General features: G+C 39.1%; 1 protein-coding gene across 50 annotated transcripts in view; it reads left to right on the top strand.

Annotated features, from left to right (window-relative positions):
• Positions 1 to 4,696: 4,696 nt before the first annotated feature.
• Positions 4,697 to 24,826, top strand: part of LOC127362243 (coagulation factor XIII B chain-like) — a 44,326-nt gene continuing 24,196 nt past the window's right edge. For 28 of the 50 annotated variants that reach the window (XR_007884409.1, XR_007884421.1, XR_007884412.1 and 25 more), the window contains exons 1-13: positions 4,698 to 4,864; positions 4,952 to 5,146; positions 5,787 to 5,966; positions 6,120 to 6,308; positions 7,006 to 7,101; positions 7,890 to 7,991; positions 9,115 to 9,171; positions 9,628 to 9,789; positions 15,247 to 15,408; positions 20,665 to 20,766; positions 22,144 to 22,200; positions 23,417 to 23,578; positions 23,671 to 23,832. Coding sequence is in view for 36 of the 50 variants with exons in the window: in XM_051398033.1 (XP_051253993.1) it covers positions 4,807 to 4,864; positions 4,952 to 5,146; positions 5,787 to 5,966; positions 6,120 to 6,308; positions 7,006 to 7,101; positions 7,890 to 7,991; positions 9,115 to 9,171; positions 9,628 to 9,789; positions 15,247 to 15,408; positions 20,665 to 20,766; positions 22,144 to 22,200; positions 23,417 to 23,578; positions 23,671 to 23,832 (1,684 nt within the window). In the remaining 14 variants the exon portion in view is untranslated. Of the gene's footprint in view, positions 4,865 to 4,951; positions 5,147 to 5,786; positions 5,967 to 6,119; positions 6,309 to 7,005; positions 7,102 to 7,889; positions 7,992 to 9,114; positions 9,172 to 9,627; positions 9,790 to 15,246; positions 15,409 to 20,664; positions 20,767 to 22,143; positions 22,201 to 23,416; positions 23,579 to 23,670; positions 23,833 to 24,826 lie in introns of all 50 variants that reach the window. The other 22 variants (XM_051397848.1, XM_051397891.1, XM_051397858.1 and 19 more) reach the window with 4 other exon arrangements.

Here is a 24,826-nt window from a genome sequence, read left to right on the forward strand (position 1 = left end):
CCATGTGTCAAAATCTAGTTCTAACACTTTTAGTATTGTAGTTTATATTGTGCTAAAATGGTGCATACTGATTGTAAATCACAGTTTTGGACAGTTGGGCTCGGCTGAAACAAGCTGTGAATTCGTCATTAGTTGATGTATTATGAGACAACGTGTTTTCATTTATTCTCCCCCCCAAAATGGCCTGAAAATCAGTTAATGCAGGAATACATCAGCTAATATTACAGAGAATAAGCCCCTTTTTCTATTTCAAGAAAAGCACAATTTACAGCTGACCCTTTATTCATCTACAGTAAAGCTGGAACTAAAATAAAATTTGACCACAGCTGTAGAAATTAGCTTGTTTCTGAGCCAGTGTGGTGAGGAGGAACAGGAATTGAATCTCCCTGCTGATATGCCGTGGAGATACTGCACCCACCTGGACTCAAAGGCATTTATTTACAAGGCAGCACGTAGGGTAATCAACTTTACTCCAATGGCCCTCTGCATTGTGCTGCGACCGGCCCACAAACCCGCTCTCCTTTCCTCCGTCTCCAGGCAGGAGGCTACATCATCAACCGGTGGTCCCACACTTAAACTCTTAATTGAACAATCACACCGCACACTTCTGCAAAGACTGAATATAGTGACACACTTATGAGAACAAATACTCATCTCGTGTACCTCACAGCCAAAGCTCGTACACCATTCTGCTGCTCAGAGACTAGTGGAGAGAAGCCTTAAAAAAAAAAATCAAAGTTCTCAGTTAACTGTCTGACAGCTTTTTGCTGCAAGGTCAGGAAGAACTTTCGCTGTAACATAAACTGTGATGTGTTCTGCAGTCTTTGACAGCAAATGTAAGCTGGCCGCAAGGCTTTAATAGAAAACCCTAACTGGGTATCCTGGCTGCATTCGAAGTGTTGAAACCCCTGTAATTATTCTCCAGCTGTATTAGCAGATGAAGTCTGTAGGGGATGTTTCCTAAATGAAGAGTAATGAGCACTTTATCAGCGCTGCTCAGTCCACACAGTGGGTGATTAAGTAGCTACTTCCAAGGCTTCTGGCTGTGTTTGGGGAAAAAAGCGTCAAATAGGGGGAATCTGGAGGCAATTTGCACGGATTAAAAGGAAATACCGTGTCTTTATCTTATCAGATAGATGTACAGTATAGGGTGTGGGAAGAGATTCTAGGGCAAAGGAAGATGTAGTGTGGCAAGACAGGGTGAACGACAACAAAAAAAACCCTGGAGGAAATTGTGAGAAAAAGTGAGCTTCCTCATCAATCAGCTAGGGCAGGACTAGATTGGTAAAGCAGACAGTGGAAGGAGAAATCAATACAGAGACTGAGGCTTCTCGCACACAGAGAAAGGACAAATTACGTCCAGGCTCTACTTCATCTTTTCCAACATCCGACCCTGCGTCACTTTCTGAAGTTGCCCTTGGAACAGATACAGTACTCTCTATGGATCAATAATTGTTTACTGCTGGTTTTTGATCATGTTGCCCAGCGAAACCTTACCAAAAAAAATAATAATAATTACAAAACTGAAATGGAGAACACGATTAGAAATTCAGCTCCAGTCACTTGAGATCTCAAAGGTCAGTGTTCTCTCCAAAGGTATGGTGGCCCCAAGGAGGAAAAATGCATCAATAACAACACAGTAGAAAACAATAATAACAAAAGATGAAACTTGATGTTTGCGGTGTGCTCATAGCTCACCTGATGCAGCTGGCGCCCCATGTACCAAGGCTGAGTCCTAGCTGCAGCAGCCATGGGTTTGACTCCGACCTGGTGTCACCCCCCCCCTTTTTCCTGTCACTCTTCAGCTATCACTATAGATTAAAGGCCACACTCAAAAAAGAATGTTTTGTTGTTGTGTTTTATGATCTGGTAATGTGTCTTTTTCTATGTTTTTTGTCTCTGTGAACGTGCAGGGCCATTTTCAGGTATAGATGAGCAAAGCAGTCGCCAATGCCTCATGCTGGTTGCACAGGAAAAAGATCAGGAGCAAATAATTGAATAACAATTATTTGCTATACATCAAAATGTTTGCTCCTGGAATGACAGCTGTCAAAAATAGCCCAGTGTGCTCCAAACTTTAGGCTGCGCATCGTTGTGAGCGAGGGAACCACAAAATGGATAAAACCAGTGTGAGTGACTGAGCAGCAGTGAACAATGCTAGCAGAGCGGCCATTTTGTGTCTGTTTCAGTGACGTTGCAGATAAAGACACCCCTACAGTGCTGTGTTTGTTGAAATGCTGATGTTACATATCACACTGATCTCTCTGTGTGGATATTATAGAAACTACTATACATAATACAAAATATTATAAGAAATTATTATAGAAGTTTGTATTTCCTTAATGCAGAAAATAGCTGTAAAACATATCTAGATTGCTACATTAACTTTAAATTCTGCACTGCAAGCTGTGTGATGAAAATAAAATATTATACAATTTTAACAACTGTTATAAAATGCAAAGATCAGTCCACTTATGGGCAGTGGTGGCTGTCTGACCCAGGGCAACGCAATGTCTGGAAACGGCCCTGTTAATGTGTTTCGTCCAATGCTGTTTTACCCCACATTGCTGCCCAATCTAAAATACATTGCATCCTTTTTTTACAGCAGCCGTTATGACCATTAAGCCTTAAAATGAAAAAGAATGAAAAGATGTCCCAAACATGCAGATCAGAGCGTGAAACTTGGTGTTTTCAGTTCCTCTTTCTTTTAAATACTGCTTTGCCTAAAGAGAACAACATATCTAAAGCAGGTAAAAAGGGGAATGTGTGTTTGTGAATGAGGTTGTATGTGCTTTCCATTTAAAAAACATTTTTAGTGGAAACCCTTCAAAGCAACTAAGCCAAAAAATACCAAAGATGTGTCTATATTTCTGTTACACTCAATGTGTATTCAAAATAAATATATACACTAAATAGGTATATTCTGTATATACTTAGTTTTAGAAATATAATGTGTATAATAATAATAATTGTCTTTTTAATCTATCTTATATTTTTTGTAGGCTTTTTGTTTGTTTTGTTAGTTCTAAATTTTCCCTTCTGGTTTGGAGAATTAAGGGGGAAAAACATAACATATATATCTTTAGGACATGTCAAATAAAACACTGAGTCTCAATAAGTCAGTTCATGTTTTTCAGGTTTCTGAAGTCCTGATCTACCATTAAAAACAAGATTTATAAATGTGTAGAATGATTTGTGAGTAATGTTTACAAACGCATTGTCTAAACAAATACCAAACAAATCTAAATGTTAACTTAAAAAATTATGCACATAGGGCAGCCTACATGGCACTGCTTCACATTTTCTCCATAAGGACAAACAAGAGGTCACATTATCACTTTCTATCTACCATAGAGCCATCCAAGAGGGCACTTTTACTGTATTGTTTTCATAGGGGTATTAGTAAGGGTGACCAGCACGACATCTACGTGCTTGACTTGACAAAAAGTCAGTAGTTTTGAGGTTTAAAAGCTACTTTATCTTTTGGGGACCTTTCCCATTTTGAATTTCCACATGAACGCTCTGGAAAACTGAATGTCGGAGTTTTCCACCAGCAGTTAAATGCAAGATGCATTCATGGATCATAGCTTCAAAACGTGGCATAGCTGTGACACACGTTATTAATAACAAAACCTATTTTTAACCGTACTTTCCTGTCTATATTTCATAGAAGTATACCTAGAAGCATACTCATTTTCTGATTATGAATGAAGAAGTGTTACCATGCAGCCCACTGAATAGCAAAGAAGAGAGAGGCAGCACTGTAAAGCTTTTAGCGTATGTAACCGAACAATGGTATTGTGTCAAGACAGTGTCATGAACAATGAAGCAGCAGACTATTTACTGTTCTCTAATACTGCAGCCACATAACACAGTACAGTATGCTGTGTAAAGTTATGCAGAGCACAAGAGGATCCAGCAGATGGCAATCAGACACTGACACAGAGTCTTAAAGACAAACTGTATGATCACATCATAATCATCGATATCAATCTAAATGATTCTTATGGTTCCTGCTCTGTTTTTGTTTGTAATAAAACTTATGTTTTACAGAGGTTCACCTCTGTTACTACAGTCTGACCTTTGGCCTGACTGTGTTTGGTGTTTCATAATGCTGACCTTTGATCACGGCAGTCCGGGAAATCATTCTGAAATCTGGACTCTAAACAAATGATCACAATCACTGGTGCTTCTGTGTTAACAAACATGGAAGAAATACTGCAGAATTAAATGAATGGAACAAACATGAAGTGTAAGAAATTAGAGTTTAAACTAAAGTCTTCAATGTACCATCTTTGATCAGATTGACTGTGTCTATATGTGTTTATTGAGCTACCTTCTGTGTATAGCTTGTAAGATATTATCACATTATAGAGATAATATCCTCATTACATGGATACTAAATCATTATGACTACTATTATATTATTACTTTGTACAGAGAAACGTGTCTATATGTCTAAACTCTGTTATTATCTGACTTATTTTGAAATAAGTCATTATGGGAGACAAAAAACAATAAATGTGTGGATTTTATTTTATCTTTTAGAAATGGACAAAGTGTTATTCTATACTCTCACGTGTCTCTCTAAGGTTAAAATGCAAAAAAAGTATTGCTCCTCTATGTCTGTATGTGCTTGTAATGTATTCTAATCAGTGTGTTTGCTTCAGACCAACAGTGTTATGTAAGAGTTGGAGTGTTTACTCCACATTTCTTAACTTTTGGGGGAAATGCCCTCAATGATTATTAACTGGTTCTGATCTTAACTGAACTCTTTGCTCTGCTTTGGACTGAATTCCTGACAAAATGTGTGTGAGATATCTCGGATTTGTTCTTTTGGTTTGGTTTCCAGGGGTGCTGCATGGTAAGAACATTAAATTATATCACCTATCATTTCAATGTCTTAAGAAAGGATTTCAGTACGGTGTTCTCTAACTTGTCATTGTTTCAGCACAAAGGGCAGATAACTCTTGTTCTGCTCCCCGCCTGAATTATGGTTATTTTGTCCCCAACCACGAAACATATGCTCATGGAGTCAAGCTCACTTATGCCTGTGAAAAGGGATATAAACCAGTAGTGGCTGGTCGTTGGTGGGCAACAAGCACCTGTCAAAATGGCACATGGTTTCATGAACCAAAATGTATAGGTAAGTGTTCTATAATATATCCACTGGTTTGTTTTAACTCGATCACCTCTCATGTGGAAACCTTTATTAATTATTCAGTGTTTCAATACTGCAAACAGATGAAGTCAGTGTATGACCCTGTAGGGTAAAAGATCAACTTAAATGTTGTCTGTAATAAGCATCCATATAATCTCAGTAATAGTTTGTATGGTTTATGAAATGCCTTCCATTTAAATCCAGAACTGTATTGTCATGTATTTCATTGTAGAACAGTTACACATGTATTTCATTGTTGAACAGTTACACATTTTTATTTACTGTTAACACATTACAATTGGCATTAGTTTCTGATCCAAGAAAGCTGTGTCAACTTGTTTGCTGTCTTACCAGGAGTTAGATGGTTGATATCATTTTTGAGGACAGAAAGGATGTAGGGAGACAGTTAGCCTTTACCAAAAAAAGGAGAAATGTGGCTCTCTTTAACTCAAATATTGTTGTATTAACATATCTCCTTAGCTGGCAGCTTCACCTATATACGGTTGGTTAGCCTTCAGTTGAGGATGGGACTTGTCAGAGTGCTTAGAGCCAAGATAACAATAGCTGTTGATGGTCAGTAAATAACTCCTATGGTAAATCTGTTTTTGTTTATCTTTCCCCTCAGACGAAGAAGACTGCATTACACCAGAGATACCCAATGCAAATTACACAACAAGCCCAGAAGTTTGGTATCAGAATGGACACGTATTTAGGGTAACATGTAATAAAGGATATGAACCCAAAAACCGGGCTGCTACAACCAGATGTAATAAAGGACGATGGACCTCTGTGCTAGTCTGTGAGAGTAAGTCTGTCTGATGTTTCATACCAGTAAGCTTTAAAACTAACAGACCACAATAATATCATTGTCTACATTATAATTCTTACCAGCAACAGCACATCAAGTATCCATCTGAGTACCTCTACCTATTGATGGCAAATGTGTTTATTTTTACAGAACGTTACGATTCCTGTGGTGAGCCCCCTCGAATCCCCCATGCTGTCATCAAGCATGAATACAAGGAGGTGTTTGCTGCAGATACACAAGTGTACTATGAATGTGAAGATGGATATACTGTAGAGAGAGCAGAAGACACAAAATCCATCTTTTGTGTGCTTGGAAACTGGACTGACGGTCCAACATGCAGTAAGTGGACAGTGTGCTGAGATATGCAGGAGTAAAAATACTTTTAGTCAGTGTGAAAAAATGGTTTCCAATCTGGGGGTCAGGACCCCCACTAGGGGTTTGCAAAAGTTTCATGGGGGCACACAAGACCTTCTGGATTTTAGGGGGTGTCAGAAAGTAGGGATATATCTCAGCATTTCATTCACTTCTGTGAAGAAATGGAAAAGTAAAGTTACTTGTCTAATAAAACAATGGCCAAGCGCCAGGGATAAGAAAGCACTGACTTTATCACAGAAGAAGCTTGGTAAGTCTGTATGATTGTTAAAAATAATATATAATACAGACAGAGCATTGAGAGAAGTTCCATAAACAGGAAATAATCAGCTTAAAATTCGGCCAAATCCCTCGTTTTATAAACGCCTTGCAGCTACTGAGTTTACCATTTGGGTTCATTATACACTTTTTAATACAATATGAAATATCTATAGAATGTGTCACTTAAGCAGGGGTCGTCAGTTTACTTAATGATAAAAAGGGGTCCCTTAAGGAAAAAAGTTAGGAACCACTATGCTGAGCCCGATACTGATATTAGTACCGGGGAACTTATACAGTATGAAATACTTAAGTAACTTGTACTGTATATGTATATATTGTATTTTATCAAATATATCTCTAGAGTATACCGTTTTCATAACGGCTATGTTTCACTTACACAAAGGAACCGGATCAACTGGACAGGGTGGTTCTGCAGAGGTGGGAACTGATGGCGGACACACTTCATTTGTTACCATGGAGATACAACCTGCAGCTGGAGGTAGTTCATTGATCTATATTAAATATGTATGTATCGAACCAGAGACTGTACCAAAATATAGAATTTATTTTTTTATTTTTTTATGTATTTATTTATTTATTTATTTATTGCCATGGACATGAACAATGCTGCTCCTTTATTCCCACGTCTTCTGAATGAATCAGCCAGTAAGGATGCAGTCTCCTGCACATGTAGCTTTAGTCTCAGGGTTTTAGCCATAAATCATGTATCTAGCCATCCAGTGCAACACACTTTTATTGGCTTTGCTCATTTTAAACAGTGTACAGGAGTTTTCAAACAGCACATTGGCTCAGCTTTAGCAAGCTACAGTGGATAAAATCTGGTGGCAAAAAAAATCCACTTTTGTTGGCAACAATGAGAAACCTGCTTCAGTTTACCTCTGTCTGAAATAAAACACTCATTGTTTCAGAAATGACCGTGAAATTTGGGTGCTAAATCTGCCACAACTATAATTTTAAAACAAAATTTTTTTAGCCCCAAAAAAAAAAAAATTTTTTTTACTTTTTTTTTTTTTTAACATGTACAAACAGAAAGATTTTAGTTTGCATTACAGAACTTAACAGTAAATCCATGTTTTTGAGTGAATAAATTACACGTGCAGTCACTTTTTTAAACTATCATCCTGGTCCCAGTATGTAGTGTTCATTACAACTACGGTCAATTTCCTTTTTCTGGTAAATTTTTTGTAGAAGAATTGATGCTATATCCATTTTATCAAATATATCTCTAAAGTATACAGTTTTTATATCGACTGTGTTTCCACTTAGACAAAGGAACCGGATCAACTGGACAGGGTGGTTCTGCAGGGGTGGGAACTGATGGCGGACACACTTCATTTGTTACCATGGAGATACAACCTGCAGCTGGAGGTAGTTCATTGATCTATATTAAATATGTGGGGCCCAGTGATATTCAATACACAAGACCCAGAATAAACTGAAACCAGACTGTACCAAAATATAGAATTTATTTATGTTGAATCAAACAAAAGACTCTCCACTCAACTAGCTGGAAGCAAGAGAGTTTGAATCGAAGGCCTAAATGCAGGCCATAATGGAGGAGCAATGGGGTAAACTGTACAATGAATACATAAATCAAATCAAAAAAATGGACAACCAGAAAATAAAGAATGTGGAGCTAGACTCCACCATCATTGAGTATAGTGTAGATAGTGATGAATAAACCAACACTAAACACAAAGGTACAATGGTTTAAGTCAGTCCTCTAGCAGCTTCATTGTTTACAAAACTAAAAGTCACTGAAGCACATTAATATACAAAAGGATTGAAGATTGAACATAATCTGTCCAATGTAAAAGAAAATGGACTCTACTTTTATAGCGGCTAGTCTTTTGACCACTTAATGCGCTATTCACTATATGTACACACAGTCATACACTGATGGCAGTGGCTGTCTGCAAGCTGCCAACTGCTCACCATAATGGAAACTAATCATTCAGCAATTTGGGGTTCAGTATCTTGCTCAAGGACACTTTGACATGCAGCAAGAGGAGCCGGGGATCGAACCTCAAACCTTCAAATTAATGGACAACCCACTCTACCTCTGAGCCACAGCTAGCCCTAAATAAATAATATAAATATACATAATATACCTTTAATATACCAGTCCTCTGCCCCAGTTGGAGACAAATCTCCTTGCTGCTTCAGCATACCAAGTTTCTTTCCCAATGTTCCTAAGCAACCACTCCAAGCTTAAGCCCCTCATCAAACATAAAAACATTGTTTTAACAATTATTTAACAAATCTTTAATTTAATACTATGAGCTAGAAGAAATGGTTCATGGTTTGTATTCACCATTAAAGTAGAGAGACTGTATTTTAAGGTAGATTTCATTATTGATTTAAAGTTAAATTTACTTTAATTTAAAAAAAAGCATGAAAAGCATAAAAAAAACTTTTTGGAAAGAAATAGATAGCAATGAAAATCCCAAAGTGATACTAACTGCTGTGTCTTCTGTTGTGTGTCTTACAGGATCTTCTACAACCTCTGGCTCAAATGGGGGAGACAGCAGTCCTTCATTTGTACCAAGTAAATCATTCAGATTATTTTCTCCTTTTACTTCACATGTATCAGACTTGGTTCATATATTTACTTGGTGTAACTTTTCAGTGTTTCTTCACTAGCAGTGAAAGTCCCTTTATCATTTAGTGGCACTTTATTTGGACAGCCAATGTTCATAGAGTGTTTCTACCATTTCAAAAACATATTAGTTGAGATTCATCAACCCTTTTCTGATATTGAACCACTGTGGTTCAGGTTTGGTTAGGTTTAGACACAACAATCATCTTGGTTGGATTATGAGAATGAATTGTCAGTCTTTTATTAATTTTTTTCCCCCTCACATTCAAATATCAGAATAAAACGTCTTCCCTCTTTTAAGTGGAAGTTCTTAAAAACTGGTATGAAGCATTAGACACAGAGGATTTTCTTTTACTAGTGCTGCTTCAGCTCAACAATGTTAAATAACCTCTTTTTTTACTTCAGTCAGCCGCTGTGGAACACACCCAGTCCTTGAAAACGGTGTTGTTATGGAAGTGAATCAAATGTCTTTGAAATACCAATGTAGCGGCTTTTACACACAAGTCGGCCTAGACACTGTGGTGTGTCACAACGATGGTACCTGGTCAAAACTGCCCGAGTGTAAAGGTACAGACAAGTCAATACTACTTTTTCTCATTCCAAATGTCTATGAGAAATGTTATCCAAATAATGATAAATTTTCTCTTTATTTTGTGCAGAGTCATTCTGTGTACTGGATCCTGCTCAGTATGTTGGGTCCAATGTTATAATAACTACAAAGGAATATCTAAAGGAAGGAGAGAAGAAGTATTTTCCCTGTATTTGGGATCGTTATTTCAGTATTTTTCAGTGCACTGAAAGAAGAATAACTATGTCCAGATGTAAGTACATAAATGATCTCTTCACAGTTTAATTTGCCACAATGCTTTTAGTTTCAGCCTTTTTATTGTCAGAGAACATATATGAATATTAACTCTCTAGGATCTGATTAACTATATCTAATATAGTGTGAAAAAGAATATTGAAAGAAAAGAACAGTCTGTCTGTCCCCTTTGTCTCCTGTCTGTCTCAGTTCTTACTTATACGCACTCAGACAGACTGATCTCTGTGACAGTTTTCTTTATTATCTGATCATCATGGACGAGGAACTTGTCCTCTATCTGTATGATTGATCCAATCATTTTAGAGACAAACTTCAACAACTCACCTTCATCCCTGCGTCTAGATAAAGGCCAGAGTCTGCCATACTGTTACAGTAAAGACCACCACTCTTTCAGACACCACACGTCCAACTGGCCAAGATCAAGACAATCCTCATGCAAATATATAATAGTCAGCTTACCACAACTGGAAACAGCTTGCGTGCTAAACGTGTCCAACTGGACAATTGCTCTCTTGTCGCGTGCTCTCAATGACAAGAACATTCTTTTTCATGGAAACAGAAATAAAGCCGAACTATTTCAACTTTACAAAGTCTCCATATCCACCACTCCAGCCGGCCTCTCGAATCCTTCCATTGCTAACCATTGCAAACCCTGTAGGGGTGTAAAGATTTACTGATATGAGTCAGAAATCGGTTTCAGCGTTATAGATGCACCTACATTGGTATGCAAACCCCTGGATCGACTAAATGTTCCGTGAACCGGTGTTCAACCGATGTTTTGATTTTAAAGTTATGAATAGGTTGACTGAAGCTTTGCTGCTAACAGCGTCTCCACTCTGGTGAAAGAAAACATTTGGATTCTATAAGAAAGAAAGAAAGTTGGATAAAAGTGTAGCCATTTGTAAGAATCTGTCTGATAGCCGTTAAGTACAGCAGTAGCACGACGAATTATTGTATCGAACCGTATCGTTTTATATTAAAATGCATCGTCCCTGAATCAAATCGTAGACCATGTATCTAGATACGTATTGGATTGTCATAGAAGGGAGAGATGCACACCAACAAAGGCCTGTTTCGCTTTAGTCCCCACTATGCCCCCAGTTCAGCCACACGACCCTCTCCTGTTTCACCACACTAGTTCCTGTTGCCCCACAACCCCACAAAGCAAGGTGATGAGTAAAATACCTCAAAATACCAATAGACAAATCTTGTCAAGGAATTTGTTGACAAAAATGAAAAACATTACTGTTGTCCTTAAAGAACAGAACAGATGTTCCTCAGTAGGTTCAGCCATTCACAGATTGAATGAATTAGACCTTAATAAGAGAAGTTTGTGAATTTAACTACTTACTGAATTATTCACTGCTGTTATTACATTATTTTTAGGTAATAGGTACTGATTGGGTAAGTGTCACTTTTTGATTTACATTTTTTAATGAATTCCATTATTGTATAATCCATATTGTATTTAATGTTGGACACACTTTGTTGTATCCAGCAGTTTTACATGAATTAACTATTCACAATATTTCTTATTGTTTGTGTTGTAAGCAGAGTCACTGCCTGTAAAGTCTAGCAGAGGAGCTACTGCTGGACTCACAACCAAGGCCAAGTTTTGAAGTTCCTCCATCGGAAACAACTATGTTAAAAAAATGTCATCACATTTGTATTTGATCTTTTCAAACCAGTTATTGCTTTGATTCCATTTTGATGGAAAATACATAAACACAATGTTGGAGCTGATTGTTTACCGACAGTCATCTTATATCTTTCTGATTAGAACTGTTAATGCACTTTGAATACATAAATAAAGTTTATGTGGCCTATGGTAGTCTGTATAAAATGTTTGACAGAAATCTTAACAAAGTCCTTCTGAACATGGATATATCAGTAACAGTAATAGTAGTAATGGTCATAGACAGTAATTCTTCTAATATTGATCTGCTTGATACAACATCAGTGCAAAGCATGCAGACAGACGGACAGACAGACTCACAAATGCCATGGTCAGTTTCAATGATGTCACAACTTTATTTCTCAGTCAGTGAGGAATCTTATATTTAGATTTAAAATCTTTTGAGTGTGGGTATTATTATCCAACGCTCACTATACAAGGCTGACTTAATTGAAGTAAATGTCACTTTTTTGTCAGTTTGATCTTATTTGGAGTTATTTTAGCTTGACACAAGGGACATATTAGCTATAGGACCTCCAGTATGCTTTGACACTGACTTTAAGCTCTGACGTTTCAAAACAAAAACATCTTATTTCAAGTTTTAGTCTTTTGGCTTACATTACCGTATTCTTGACTTTATCTTGGAGGAAGATATCTAATTTTAAGATGAAGATTTTTGTTTGCATTAGTTCATTTTTGTCAGCCTGTTGATGACAGTAGCACCTCAGATGATTTATATTCCTTTCAGTAAAACAATACAAAACTATAGTCTCAGAATAATCATTACAATCCCCAATGAAATAGACCAGAATGAAGCAGATGTAGGTAACTGACTCATACTCTACATGAGATGATTCAATGTGCAGGTTTAGTGTATATCAGATATTACAAACCTTCACTGACTTCACCAAAGCTGAGTATTTGCTCTGAAGAGGTTTGCTCTTATGATGAGTCAATTTAGAGATCACCAGATTTAAACTTTAACAGGCTTGTTACTTGGACCTGTTTTGTCATTCACAATGTTAATAATAATATCTGCTCTTGTAAGTGGATGGTTAGTTGAGTCTCATCCTAACATCATGGTAGAGTATCAGATCTGAGTGTATTAAAGGTATGTGATGTTCTCCGAAGTAACTGATGACCAAATGTGTGTTTTTAGATATTATGTAAATCCAGAAGTGGACCAGACTGATAAATAACTGAATCAGGGCAGGCACAAGACTGACCTCTGATCACACCAGGCCAGGAAATTATTTTGAAATTTGGACTCTAAATAATCAAATTGATTTTTGTAGAGAGAGTTATACAGCAAATGATCCATTGGTAGTATTTTAGTTCTACACAGAAATACACTTATCATTGTCACAGGTCTTTCCCAAACAAATAAATAAAAACAATAAATACAAATAACAGTGTGCTTCTCCTTGAAGTTCATAATATGACAGTAAATGGATGAAATTGATTAACAGTATCATCTGAGGTCAAGAAACAAAACCGAACACAGTCAGGTTTGTTCATTTAACCAAGATAGATTAACAAAAGTGACTGATCTGAATTTGAAGTGTTGCAAACATTTATTTCTCATATTGACAATAATTAACTATTAAAGTAACGTAAAAAAAATTTGAGTTTGACTGTATTTCTGTATTCCTATAGGTGTGTGTGTTTGAGTGTGTGTGTGTGTGTGTGTGTGTGCGTGCGTGCGTGCGTGCGTGCGTGCGTGTGTGTGTGCGTGTGTGTGTGTGTGTGTGTGTGTGTGTGTGTGTGTGTGTGTGTGTGTGTGTGTGTGTGTGTGTGTATGTTTGGTCAACAAATGTTTTGGGGGAAGGCTCTCATCAGTTATTAACTGGTTCTGATCTGGACTAGGCTTTCAGTTCTACGTTTTCGCGGGACGATTTAGCTCCTGACAAAATGTGCATCAGATATCTTGGATTCCTTCTTCTGATTTGGTTTCCTGGAGGGCTGCATGGTAAGAATATTAAATACTTTAACCACCATTTGAATTCCTTAAAAACAAATACCGTCACTGTAGAGTAATCCTGTTTATTGTATTTTAGCACAAAGTGCAACACAGTCCTGTGCTGCTCCCAGACTGGATGGTGGTTTCTTTGTCCCAAAACAAGAGACTTATTCTGATGGAACCACTCTGAGCTTTACCTGCAATAACGGAACCTGGACTGAAGGCCCAACGAGCAGTAAGTGGACAATGTGCTGAGATATACAGTGCTTAAACCTTTCATAAAATGTAAAAGAGACAATTGAACTTTTCCTAAACTGAACAGTGATTGTTTAACCATATGTATCTTAAAAAACACCAGACCTGGCTAATTTTGCCACATGGTGAAAGTGTGTGCATGGGCCTGTAGTCAGAGAGATATTCTGTATGTAAGTGTTATACCTAATACTGTAGTTATCAGGTCAACAGGTAAATAAGCAGAAAGACTTCAGTTTGTTTTAGTCTGAAAATGAATAATGTTGGCCTCTGTCTAGCTAAAGTCTGTTTACATTTTGACAATTGATGCATCTCTATTTTATCAAATATCTCTCTAAAGTGTAGTGTTTCTATAATATTTTTTCACTCAGGGAGAGGAACTGGATCAGACACTGGACGTGGTGGATCCACAGTGGGAGGAGCAGGTGGGGGACACACTACACTGACTGGCAGTGGGACACAACCTGCAGGTACAGGTAGGTTAATGTCATTGTAGGCAAAATTGTATTTTAAAGTAGATTGAATAATCATAATTAAATAACTTCATTTTCCTTTTTTTTCATGAAAAGCATCGAAAACTTTTGGAAAGAAATAGATAGCAATGAAAATCCCAAAGTGATACTAACTGCTGTGTCTTCTGTTGTGTGTCTTACAGGATCTTCTACAACCTCTGGCTCAAATGGGGGAGACAGCAGTCCTTCATTTGTACCAAGTAAATCATTCTGATTATTTTCTCCTTTTACTTCACATGTATCAGACTTGGTTCATATATTTACTTGGTGTAACTTTTCAGTTTTTCTTCACTATCAGTGAAAGTCCATTTATCATTCAGGTTTGGTTAGGTTTAGACACAACAATCATCTTGGTTAGAGTATGTGAATTGTCATTTCTTAAACTTCTTTCCCCTCACGTTCAAATATCAGAATAAAATGTCTTCCCTCTTGTAAGTGGAAGTTCTTAAAAACTGGTATGAACCATTAGACACAGAAGATTTTCTTTTACTAGTGCTGCTTCAGATCAACATCATGACCATGTTAAATAACCTCTTTTTTTACTTCAGTCAGCCGCTGTGGAACACACCCATTCCTTGAAAACGGTATTGTTGTGGAAGTGAATCAAATGTTTTTGAAATAACAATGTAACGGCTTTTACACACAAGTCGGTCCAGACACTGTGGTGTGTCACAACGATGGTACCTGGTCAAAACTGCCCGAGTGTAAAGGTACAGACAAGTCAGTGCTACTTTTTCTCATTCCAAATGTCTATGAGAAATGTTATCCAAATAATGATACATTTTCTCTTTATTTTGTGCAGAGTCATTCTGTGTCCTGGATCCTGCTCAGCATGTTGGGTCCAATGTTATAATAACTACAAAGGAATATCTAAAGGAAGGAGAGAAGAAGTATTTTCCCTGTATTTGGCATAGTTATTTCAGTCTTTTTCAGTGCACTGAAAGAAGAATAACTATGTCCAGGTGTAAGTACATAAATGATCTCTTCACAGTTTAATTTGCCACAATGCTTTTAGTTTCAGCCTTTTTATTGTCAGAGAACACATATGAATATTAACTCTCTAGGATCTGATTCACTATATCCCAGATAGTGTGAAAAAGAATATTGAAGGAAAAGAACAGTCTGCCTGTCCCTTTTGTCTCCTGTCTGTCTCAGTTCTTACTTATATGCACTCAGACAGACTGATCTCTGTGACAGTTTTCTTTATTATCTGATCATCATGGACGAGGAACTTGTCGTCTATCTGTATGATTGATCCAATCATTTTGGAGACATACTTCATCAACTCACCTTCATCCCTGCATCCAGATAAAGGCCAGAGTCTGCCTTACTGTTACAGTAAAGACCACCACTCTTTCAGACACCACACGTCCAACTGGCCAAGATCAAGACAATCCTCATGCAAATATATAATAGTCAGCTTACCACAACTGGACATGGCTCGCGTGCTAAACATGTCCAACTGGACAATTGCTCTCTTGTCGCGTGCTTTCAATGACAAGAACATTATTTTTAATGGAAACAGCAATAAAGCCGAACTATTCAAACTTTCAAGCTTCTCGAATCCTTCCATTGCTAGCCCTCCTGCCTTTACCCTTGCAATCCTGTAGGGGTGTACCCCTGGATTGACTAAATGTTCCGTGAACCGGTCGATGTTTTGATTTTAAAGTTATGAATGGGTTGACTGAAGCTTTGCTGCTAACAGCGTCTCCACTCTGGTGAAAGATAAAAGGTCAACGAAAGGGTCTTGTGACAAGAGCGCCGAAAGTAATGTTAGTGTTATGAGTTTCAAATTGTGTAACTGGAGTAACAAATGATTTTTATTGGGGTTCACTGCTCTCAACTCTCCTAGAGGAAACCCTGGAAAACAGAATCACGGAGTCAGTGAGTGAAAGAGCGAACCGCCATCTTCGTCTCCAAATCTCTGTCTGAGAGAAGAGGGAGGCGTCTCTCACGTAGGCACCGTGGTACAACGATACCCGCACTTTGGTTCCGCTTTCTTTTCTTTCCCCCTACATTAATATTGTCTTTCACAATAATTTCACTCTGAACATACACACATTTTTTTCCCCCAACAAAACACATTCCAACTCTCAATGAGTGTGTCCTATAAAGTGCATATTTCAGATCTCATGTGGTGAGTATGCAATGTATGGTGTATATATTCCTACAGGTATGTATAAAATGTATAGGGTATGTGTGATTCAGGTAAGTATAAAATTTATAATGTATGAGTCCTTCAAGTAGGTATGAAATGTATGATGTATGAGTGGTTCAACAGGTAAGTATGAAATGTATGGTGTATTTATGGTGTTTATGGTGATTCAGGTCTCTTCAGGTGAGTATGGAATGTATGTAATTGTCTTTCATGGCGTCTCATCCACAGTGAGCTGGGTACACGACAGGTAGGTAAGGGTATGGGGCGATGGATGGGGGTTGGAAGTGGTGAAAGTATTGTGTACAGAGACACTGGTAAGTACTCTGTACTCGCTGGATTCCAACTGCACTCACAGTCGGCCGCGGGTGATACGCTGGTTGACCCAGGGATGGGTAAGTAAACACATAACCTGGCCGTCTTTCTCTCGTGGACTGTCTTAGCGGAATCTGATGTTCAGGTTGTGGTGTGGGGACATTGTTCTCTTGATGGACAGCGTGCAGTTCCTCTTGAACAGTTGCAGGTTGAAGCTGCTCCATGTCATGTTCATCCTCACTGGATGTCCCCTGTTCCTCACCTCTAACACTCTCTCTGTCCTGTTCAGGTTCTGCGTGGATTGTTTCTCCCAGGTAGGTCTCATTCTGTTCAGATCTGTTTTGGAAGTCAGGAGTAACATGTGGTCAGGTAAATGACTTTCAGCTCTTGGTTTCTCCATCGGTATTCGCAACTAGTAACGAGGCACGCCTTCCTCTTCCTCAGAGTCACTTATATCTGGGCTCTGTGTCTCATGTGTGGGTTTCAGGGTGCCTGAAGCTCTCTTCTTTCTCTTTTGTGACTCAGCTGAGTTGGTGGTCGGGTTCTGAAGAGGTTCTACAGGTAGGTTGTTGACTTGTAACAGGAGGTTCCTGTGCAGAGTGCGAACTGGTCGGCCTCCCGCCTCAGGGCTTACTTTGTAGACAGGATTATCTCCAACCTGTTCTCTCACGATGTAGATAAGCTGCTCCCAGTACGGTTTAAGCCTTCCAGGGCCCCCTCGTTCATTGAGATTGCATGCAAGGACTCTGTCCCCAGGCTGAAGAACCACACCTCTGCTCCTTTTATTGTAGTATGTCTTTCCTTTGGAACTGGACTGTCGGCTGTTTGCGTCTGCTATTTGGTATGCCTCAACCATTTTTCCTGCCCATTTCTCAGCATATCCTCTTGGTCCATTGTTTTCAGTCCCCTCATCTGTTATGAAGCCGAAGAGGATGTCAACAGGTAGGCAAGAATGTCGGCCATACAACAAAAAGTACGGGGAGAAACCTGTGGCCTCGTGCCTTGCACAATTATATGCATGGAGTACATGGGGCAGGTGGTCCTTCCAACTCCCCTTCTCTTTCTCTCCCAGGGTGCGGAGCATCTGCAGTAGTGTGCGATTGAGTCTTTCTGCAGGATTGCCCTGCGGGTGGTACGGAGAGGTTCTCAAGTGGGCGACACCAGCTAATTGCCTGAAGTCATATTTATAAGATCGCTCGCAGTTTGTACATGTTAACGATGAATCTTCAATAAATACTACAGTTAGTCATGGAGTTCCACAAGGTTCTGTACTTGGACCAATACTATTTACTTTATATATGCTCCCTTTAGGCAACATTATTAGGAATCACTCCATTAACTTTCACTTTTATGCAGATGATACGCAGTTATATCTATCAATCAAGCCCGATGAAATTAATCAATTATCTAAATTACAAACATGTCTTAAGGACATAAAATCTTGGATGACCTGCAATTTTCTGATGTTAAACTCCTCGAAATTCTTGTTCTTGGGCCCAAAAACCTTAGAGACTCACTGTCTAAAGATATAGTTATTCTAGATGGCATTAACTTGGCCTCTAGCACCACTGTCAGGAATCTTGGAGTTATCTTTGATCAGGATTTGTCATTTAACTCCCACATAAAGCAGACCTCTAGGACTGCCTTCTTTCATTTATGTAATATTACAAAAATTAGACACATACTATCACAGACAGATGCAGAAAAACTAATCCATGCATTTGTTACTTCAAGGCTGGATTACTGCAACTCTTTATTATCAGGTTGCCCCAATAAGTCCATTAAAACGCTCCAATTAATTCAGAACGCTGCAGTACGAGTACTGACAGGAACTAGAAAAAGAGATCACATCTCTCCTGTACTAGCTTCTTGCATTGGCTCCCTGTAAAATGTAGAATAGAATTAAGACATTCCTCTTTGATAAAGCTTATAGTTAGGGCTGGATCAGGTGAGTCCTGAACCATCCCTTAGTTATGCTGCTATAGGCCTAGACTATCGGGTGATTTCCCATGGTGCACTGAGCTCCTCCCTTCCTCTCTCTTTCTGCACTCATTCATGTTCCATTAATGCATGTTACTAACTTCACTTCTTCCCCGGAGTTCTTGTGCTTTCTCGTCTCGCAGGTTCTTATCGATCCTGGTGAAGCCTCCTGCCATGGTCCTGCTAGATTGCCATTGCCAATACTGTTGTTGCTGTGCACCTGTCTGTCTGTCTGTCTGTCTCTCACTCTCTCTCTCTCTCTCTCTCTCTCACCCCAACTGGTCGAGACAGACGACCACCCACCTAAAGCCGAAGGATCTGTCCTAGGTTTCTGCCTTTGTAATTCTGTAATTAATGTTTTAAAGAGTTTGGTCTAGACCTGCTCTATTTGAAAAGTGTCCTGAGATAACTTCTGTTATGAATTGGCGCTATACAAATAAAATTGAATTGAATTGAATTCTCAAACTCTCGACCCTGGTCATGGGGGAGTTTGGCCAGGTATCCAAAGCTGGGGATGAAATCATTGAAAAGCCGGTCAGCAGCCATCTTACCAGCCTTGTTCCTGGTGGGGTAGGCTTGCGCGAATCTGGTAAAGTGATCAACCACTACCAAGATATACTCGTATCCACCTCTGCAGGCCTCCAGGTGAAGGAAACGATGCACACCAGCTCGAGGGGCGTATTTGATGTAATAATTCCCATTGGTGCTCTTTCATGTGTGGCTGGCTTCTTCTGTTTAATGCAAGAGCACTTCCTGGTCACATGCTCCTCTATCTCTCTTTTCACGAAAGGCCGGTAGAATCGCTCCCTCGCTAGGCTCAGAACTTTCTCAACACCAATATGACACATGTTGTTATGCAGCTGGGTGAGTACCGTTCGTTTGTAGGTGGCAGGCAGGACCAGTTGTCGTCGACCTGCACTCTTCCTGTAGAGATGGTCATCCTCTATGTGTAATCTGCACCACTCTCTTAACAGCCTCCTTGCGTGTGTGTCCATTCTCCCTCTGTCATCCTCTGTTAATGGTGTGTCGTTTTTCTTCAACTCCATCACCTTCCCATACAGCACATACTGCCTCCTCCGATAACTCTTCCGAACACTCAGCCATGAAGGTGTCGATGTCCAGGGGGCAGCATGATAAGGTGTTGGCATTGATGTTGGTTTTGCCTGGCCGGTATTTGATGTCAAAGTGGAAATCGGCCAGCTGCCCCACCCACCGGTGACCCACTGCGTTGAGCTTGGCAGTACTCAGAATATATGTGAGGGGATTATTGTCTGTGAATACTGTGAAATGCAGGGAGTAGAATAGGTAGTCCCGGAACTTTTCACATATCACCCACTTCAACGCGAGGAATTCAAGCTTTCCGCTGTGTAGGTGATAATTTTGTTCCACTGATGTTAGTGTGCGTGACCCGTATCCAATCACCCTCATCTTCCCATCATGGTTCTGATAAAGAACTGCACCGAGACCTTTTGGGAGGCATCTGTGTGGAGTTTGAAGGGGCGGTTGAAATCAGGATATGCCAGCACCGGTCAGCCGGTCCACAAGCTGTTCAAGGATCTGTTGGTGTTGTATAGTCCATTCTAAAAAAGGGGTTCCTTAAGGAAAAAGGTTAGGAACCACTATGCTGAGCCGGATACTGATATTAGTACTGTGGAACTTATAAATACAGTATGAAATACTTAAGTAACTTGTACTGTATATGTATGTATTGTATTTTATCAAATATATCTCTAAAGTATACCGTTTTCATAACGGCTATGTTTCACTTAGGCAAAGGAACCGGATCAACTGGACAGGGTGGTTCTGCAGAGGTGGGAACTGATGGCGGACACACTACATCTGTTACCAGGGAGATACAACCTGCAGCTGGAGGTAGTTCATTGATCTATATTAAATATGTGGGGCCCAGTGATATTTAATACACAAGACCCAGAATAAACTGAAACCAGACTGTACAAAAATATAGAATTTATTTATGTTGAACAAAAGACTCTCCACTCAACTAGCTGGAAGCAAGAGAGTTTGAATCGAAGGGCTAAATGCAGCTTCATTGTTTACAAAACTAAAAGTCACTGAAGCACATTAATATACAAAAGGAAACATTACAATAAAGATTGAACACTATCTGTCCAATGTAAAAGAAAATGGACTCTACTTATATAGCGGCTAGTCTTTTGACCACTCAATGCGCTATTCACTATATGTACACACAGTCATACACTGATGGCAATGGCTGTCTGCAAGCTGCCAACTGCTCACCATAATGGAAACGCAGCAACAGAGGCCGGGGAATCGAACCTCCAACCTTCAAATTAATGGATGACCCACTCTACCTCTGAGCCACAGCAAGCCCTAAATAAATAATATAAATATACATAATATACCTTTAATATACCAGTCCTCTGCCCCAGTTGGAGACAAATCTCCATGCTGCTTCAGCATACCAAGTTTCTTTCCCAGTGTTCCTAAGCAACCACTCCCTGCTTAAGTCCCTCATCAAACATAAAAACATTGTTTTAACAATTATTTAACAAATCTTTAATTTAATACTATGAGCTAGAAGAAATGGTTCATGGTTTGTATTCACCATTAAAGTAGAGAGACTGTATTTCAAAGGGGAACTTGGCAACTCGAGCCATTTCTTCGCTGGTTTTCACTTTTGTTGTCGCATGTTTTCTCAACGAACTCCCCCTACAGCTCTGGGACGTATATGTCAAAACACTGTCGTAAAAAAACTTACTTGCGGCACCCTCCTCCTCCTTTCTACCGCTGCTGATGTGCATTTGTTGCTGGGCAACTTTTTTGTGTGGAGCAATGTCTACCGAGGTGGGTAATACATTCATCGTTGCTTGTTCTTATAGCCGGCGTGGCTAACCAGTATTAAGGGGGGCGTGTGCGTTTATGTGGAATCTCGCTTCTCACGATACTTCCTATTTCCAACTTAATGGGATGGTAGTCCCAGAGTTGCAAGGTTGGTTTTCCGCCTGGGGACACTAGGGAGAGCGGGGAAACAGGCCATTTAACCATCTAAATGATTTCTAAACGGGTTTATTAAGTTGAAATAGTTGTCAAGTTCCCCTTTAAGGTAGATCTCATAATTATTGATTAAAAGTTAAATTTACTTTAATTTTATTTTATTTTAATTTCCAAAAAGCATGAAAAGCATAAAAAAATTTTGGATAGAAATAGATAGCAATGAAAATCCCAAAGTGATACTAACTGCTGTGTCTTCTGTTGTGTGTCTTACAGGATCTTCTACAACCTCTGGCTCAAATGGGGGAGACAGCAGTCCTTCATTTGTACCAAGTAAATCGTTGCAACACGTTCTCATTCCCAACGCGTCAAAAACTGCAGCTTGGTCAGTCAAGTGAAGCTCTACGTACCCTTCTAGCGTCGCTTTTTGACACGCAGGGATGTTTGATTGACGAGACCGTGGCACTGTCAAGTTAGCAACAACACATTTACCCACGTCCGGGTGGACTGACTTAGGAAAATAAATAAGCAACGTCCGGTTACACTTTCAAAATAAAGCCAGAAGAGAAACGTTTCATATTTTATGAACAATTGTAACGTTAATACTACCACTAAAGACACTAGTTTCTTCCTTCATTTCTTCCTTCTATTTCATAAATACAAATCATGTTGCAACATTATTAGGACAAAAAAGTATAAAGTGACGTTAGTTATGTTAGCTGCACTAATTAGCAACAACACACATAGCTCCTCCAGTGACCGGCATGAGGCAGGAGGTCTTGATTAAAATACAGGACTTTATTGCTGGTCAACCCTTGAGAACTGGGTTAAAGAAAGAAAAAATGAATTAAGCTAGACAAATAATTAATTCCGTCTAGCTGTACAGCTACCCTGTAGACGGACCTGCTAGACGGACATTTATTATTTGTTCCGCCTGAGTGTTTCACCCGAGCGGCTTTTAGCGTGTTTGTGTTGTTGCTAACTTGACAGTGCCACGGTCTCGTCAGTCAAACATCCCTGCGCGTCAAAAAGCGACGCTAGAAGGGTTCCTAGAGCGTCACTTCTTGAAGCGTAGGGCCACTGACCAAGCTGCAGTTTTTGATGCGTTATTTTCTCCTTTTACTTCACATGTATTAGACTTGGTTCATGTATTTACTTGGTGTAACTTTTATAATGTTTTCTTCACTAGCAGTGAAAGTCCATTCCTCATTTAGTGACACTTTATTTGGACAGCCAATGTTCATAGAGTGTTTCTACCATTTCAAAAGCTTATTAGTTTGAGATTCATCAACCGTTTTCTGATATTGAACCACTGTGGTTCAGGTTTGGTTAGGTTTAGACACAACAATCATCTTGGTTGGATTATGAGAATGAATTGTCAGTCTTTTATTAATTTTTTTCCCCTCACATTCAAATATCAGAATAAAACGTCTTCCCTCTTTTAAGTGGAAGTTCTTAAAAACTGGTATGAAGCATTAGACACAGAGGATTTTCTTTTACTAGTGCTGCTTCAGCTCAACAATGTTAAATAACCTCTTTTTTACTTCAGTCAGCCGCTGTGGAACACACCCAGTCCTTGAAAACGGTGTTGTTATGGAAGTGAATCAAATGTCTTTGAAATACCAATGTAGCGGCTTTTACACACAAGTCGGCCTAGACACTGTGGTGTGTCACAACGATGGTACCTGGTCAAAACTGCCCGAGTGTAAAGGTACAGACAAGTCAATACTACTTTTTCTCATTCCAAATGTCTATGAGAAATGTTATCCAAATAATGATAAATTTTCTCTTTATTTTGTGCAGAGTCATTCTGTGTACTGGATCCTGCTCAGTATGTTGGGTCCAATGTTATAATAACTACAAAGGAATATCTAAAGGAAGGAGAGAAGAAGTATTTTCCCTGTATTTGGGATCGTTGGTTCAGTATTTTTCAGTGCACTGAAAGAAGAATAACTATGTCCAGATGTAAGTACATAAATGATCTCTTCACAGTTTAATTTGCCACAATGCTTTTAGTTTCAGCCTTTTTATTGTCAGAGAACATATATGAATATTAATTCTCTAGGATGGGATTCACTATATCTAATATAGTGTGAAAAAGAATATTGAAAGAAAAGAACAGTCTGTCTGTCCCCTTTGTCTCCTGTCTGTCTCAGTTCTTACTTATATGCACTCAGACAAACTGATCTCTGTGACAGTTTTCTTTATTATCTGATCATCATGGATGAGGAATTTGTCCTCTATCTGTATGATTGATCCAATCATTTTAGAGACAAACTTCATCAACTCACCTTCATCCCTGCGTCTAGATAAAGGCCAGAGTCTGCCTTAATGTTACAGTAAAGACCACCACTCTTTCAATCCTCATGCAAATATATAATAGTCAGCTTACCACAACTGGACACAGCTTGCGTGCTAAACGTGTCCAACTGGACAATTGCTGTCTTGTCGCGTGCTCTCAATGACAAGAACATTCTCTTTCATGGAAACAGAAATAAAGCCGAACTATTCAAACTTTCAAGCTTCTCGAATCTTTCCATTACTAACCCTCCTGCCTTTACCATTGCAAACCCTGTAGGGGTGTAAAGATTTACTGATATGAGTCAGAAATCGGTTTCAGCGTTATAGATGCACCTACATTGGTATGCAAACCCCTGGATCGACTAAATGTTCCGTGAACCGGTGTTCAACCGATGTTTTGATTTTAAAGTTATGAATAGGTTGACTGAAGCTTTGCTGCTAACAGCGTCTCCACTCTGGTGAAAGATAAAAGGTCAACGAAAGGTTCACGTGACAAGAGCGACGAGAGTAATGTTAGCGCAGCATGGCTTGTTGGTATGTTAACAAACATGTTCGACAACGCAATTATTGTATCGAACCGCATAGTTTTATATTAAAATGCATCGTCCCTGAATCAAATCGTAGCTCATGTATCTAGATACGTATTGGATTGTCTTAG

This window comes from Dicentrarchus labrax, unplaced genomic scaffold (genome assembly GCF_905237075.1).
Source record: "Dicentrarchus labrax unplaced genomic scaffold, dlabrax2021, whole genome shotgun sequence".
In the NCBI taxonomy this organism is placed as follows: Eukaryota; Metazoa; Chordata; class Actinopteri; family Moronidae; genus Dicentrarchus; species Dicentrarchus labrax.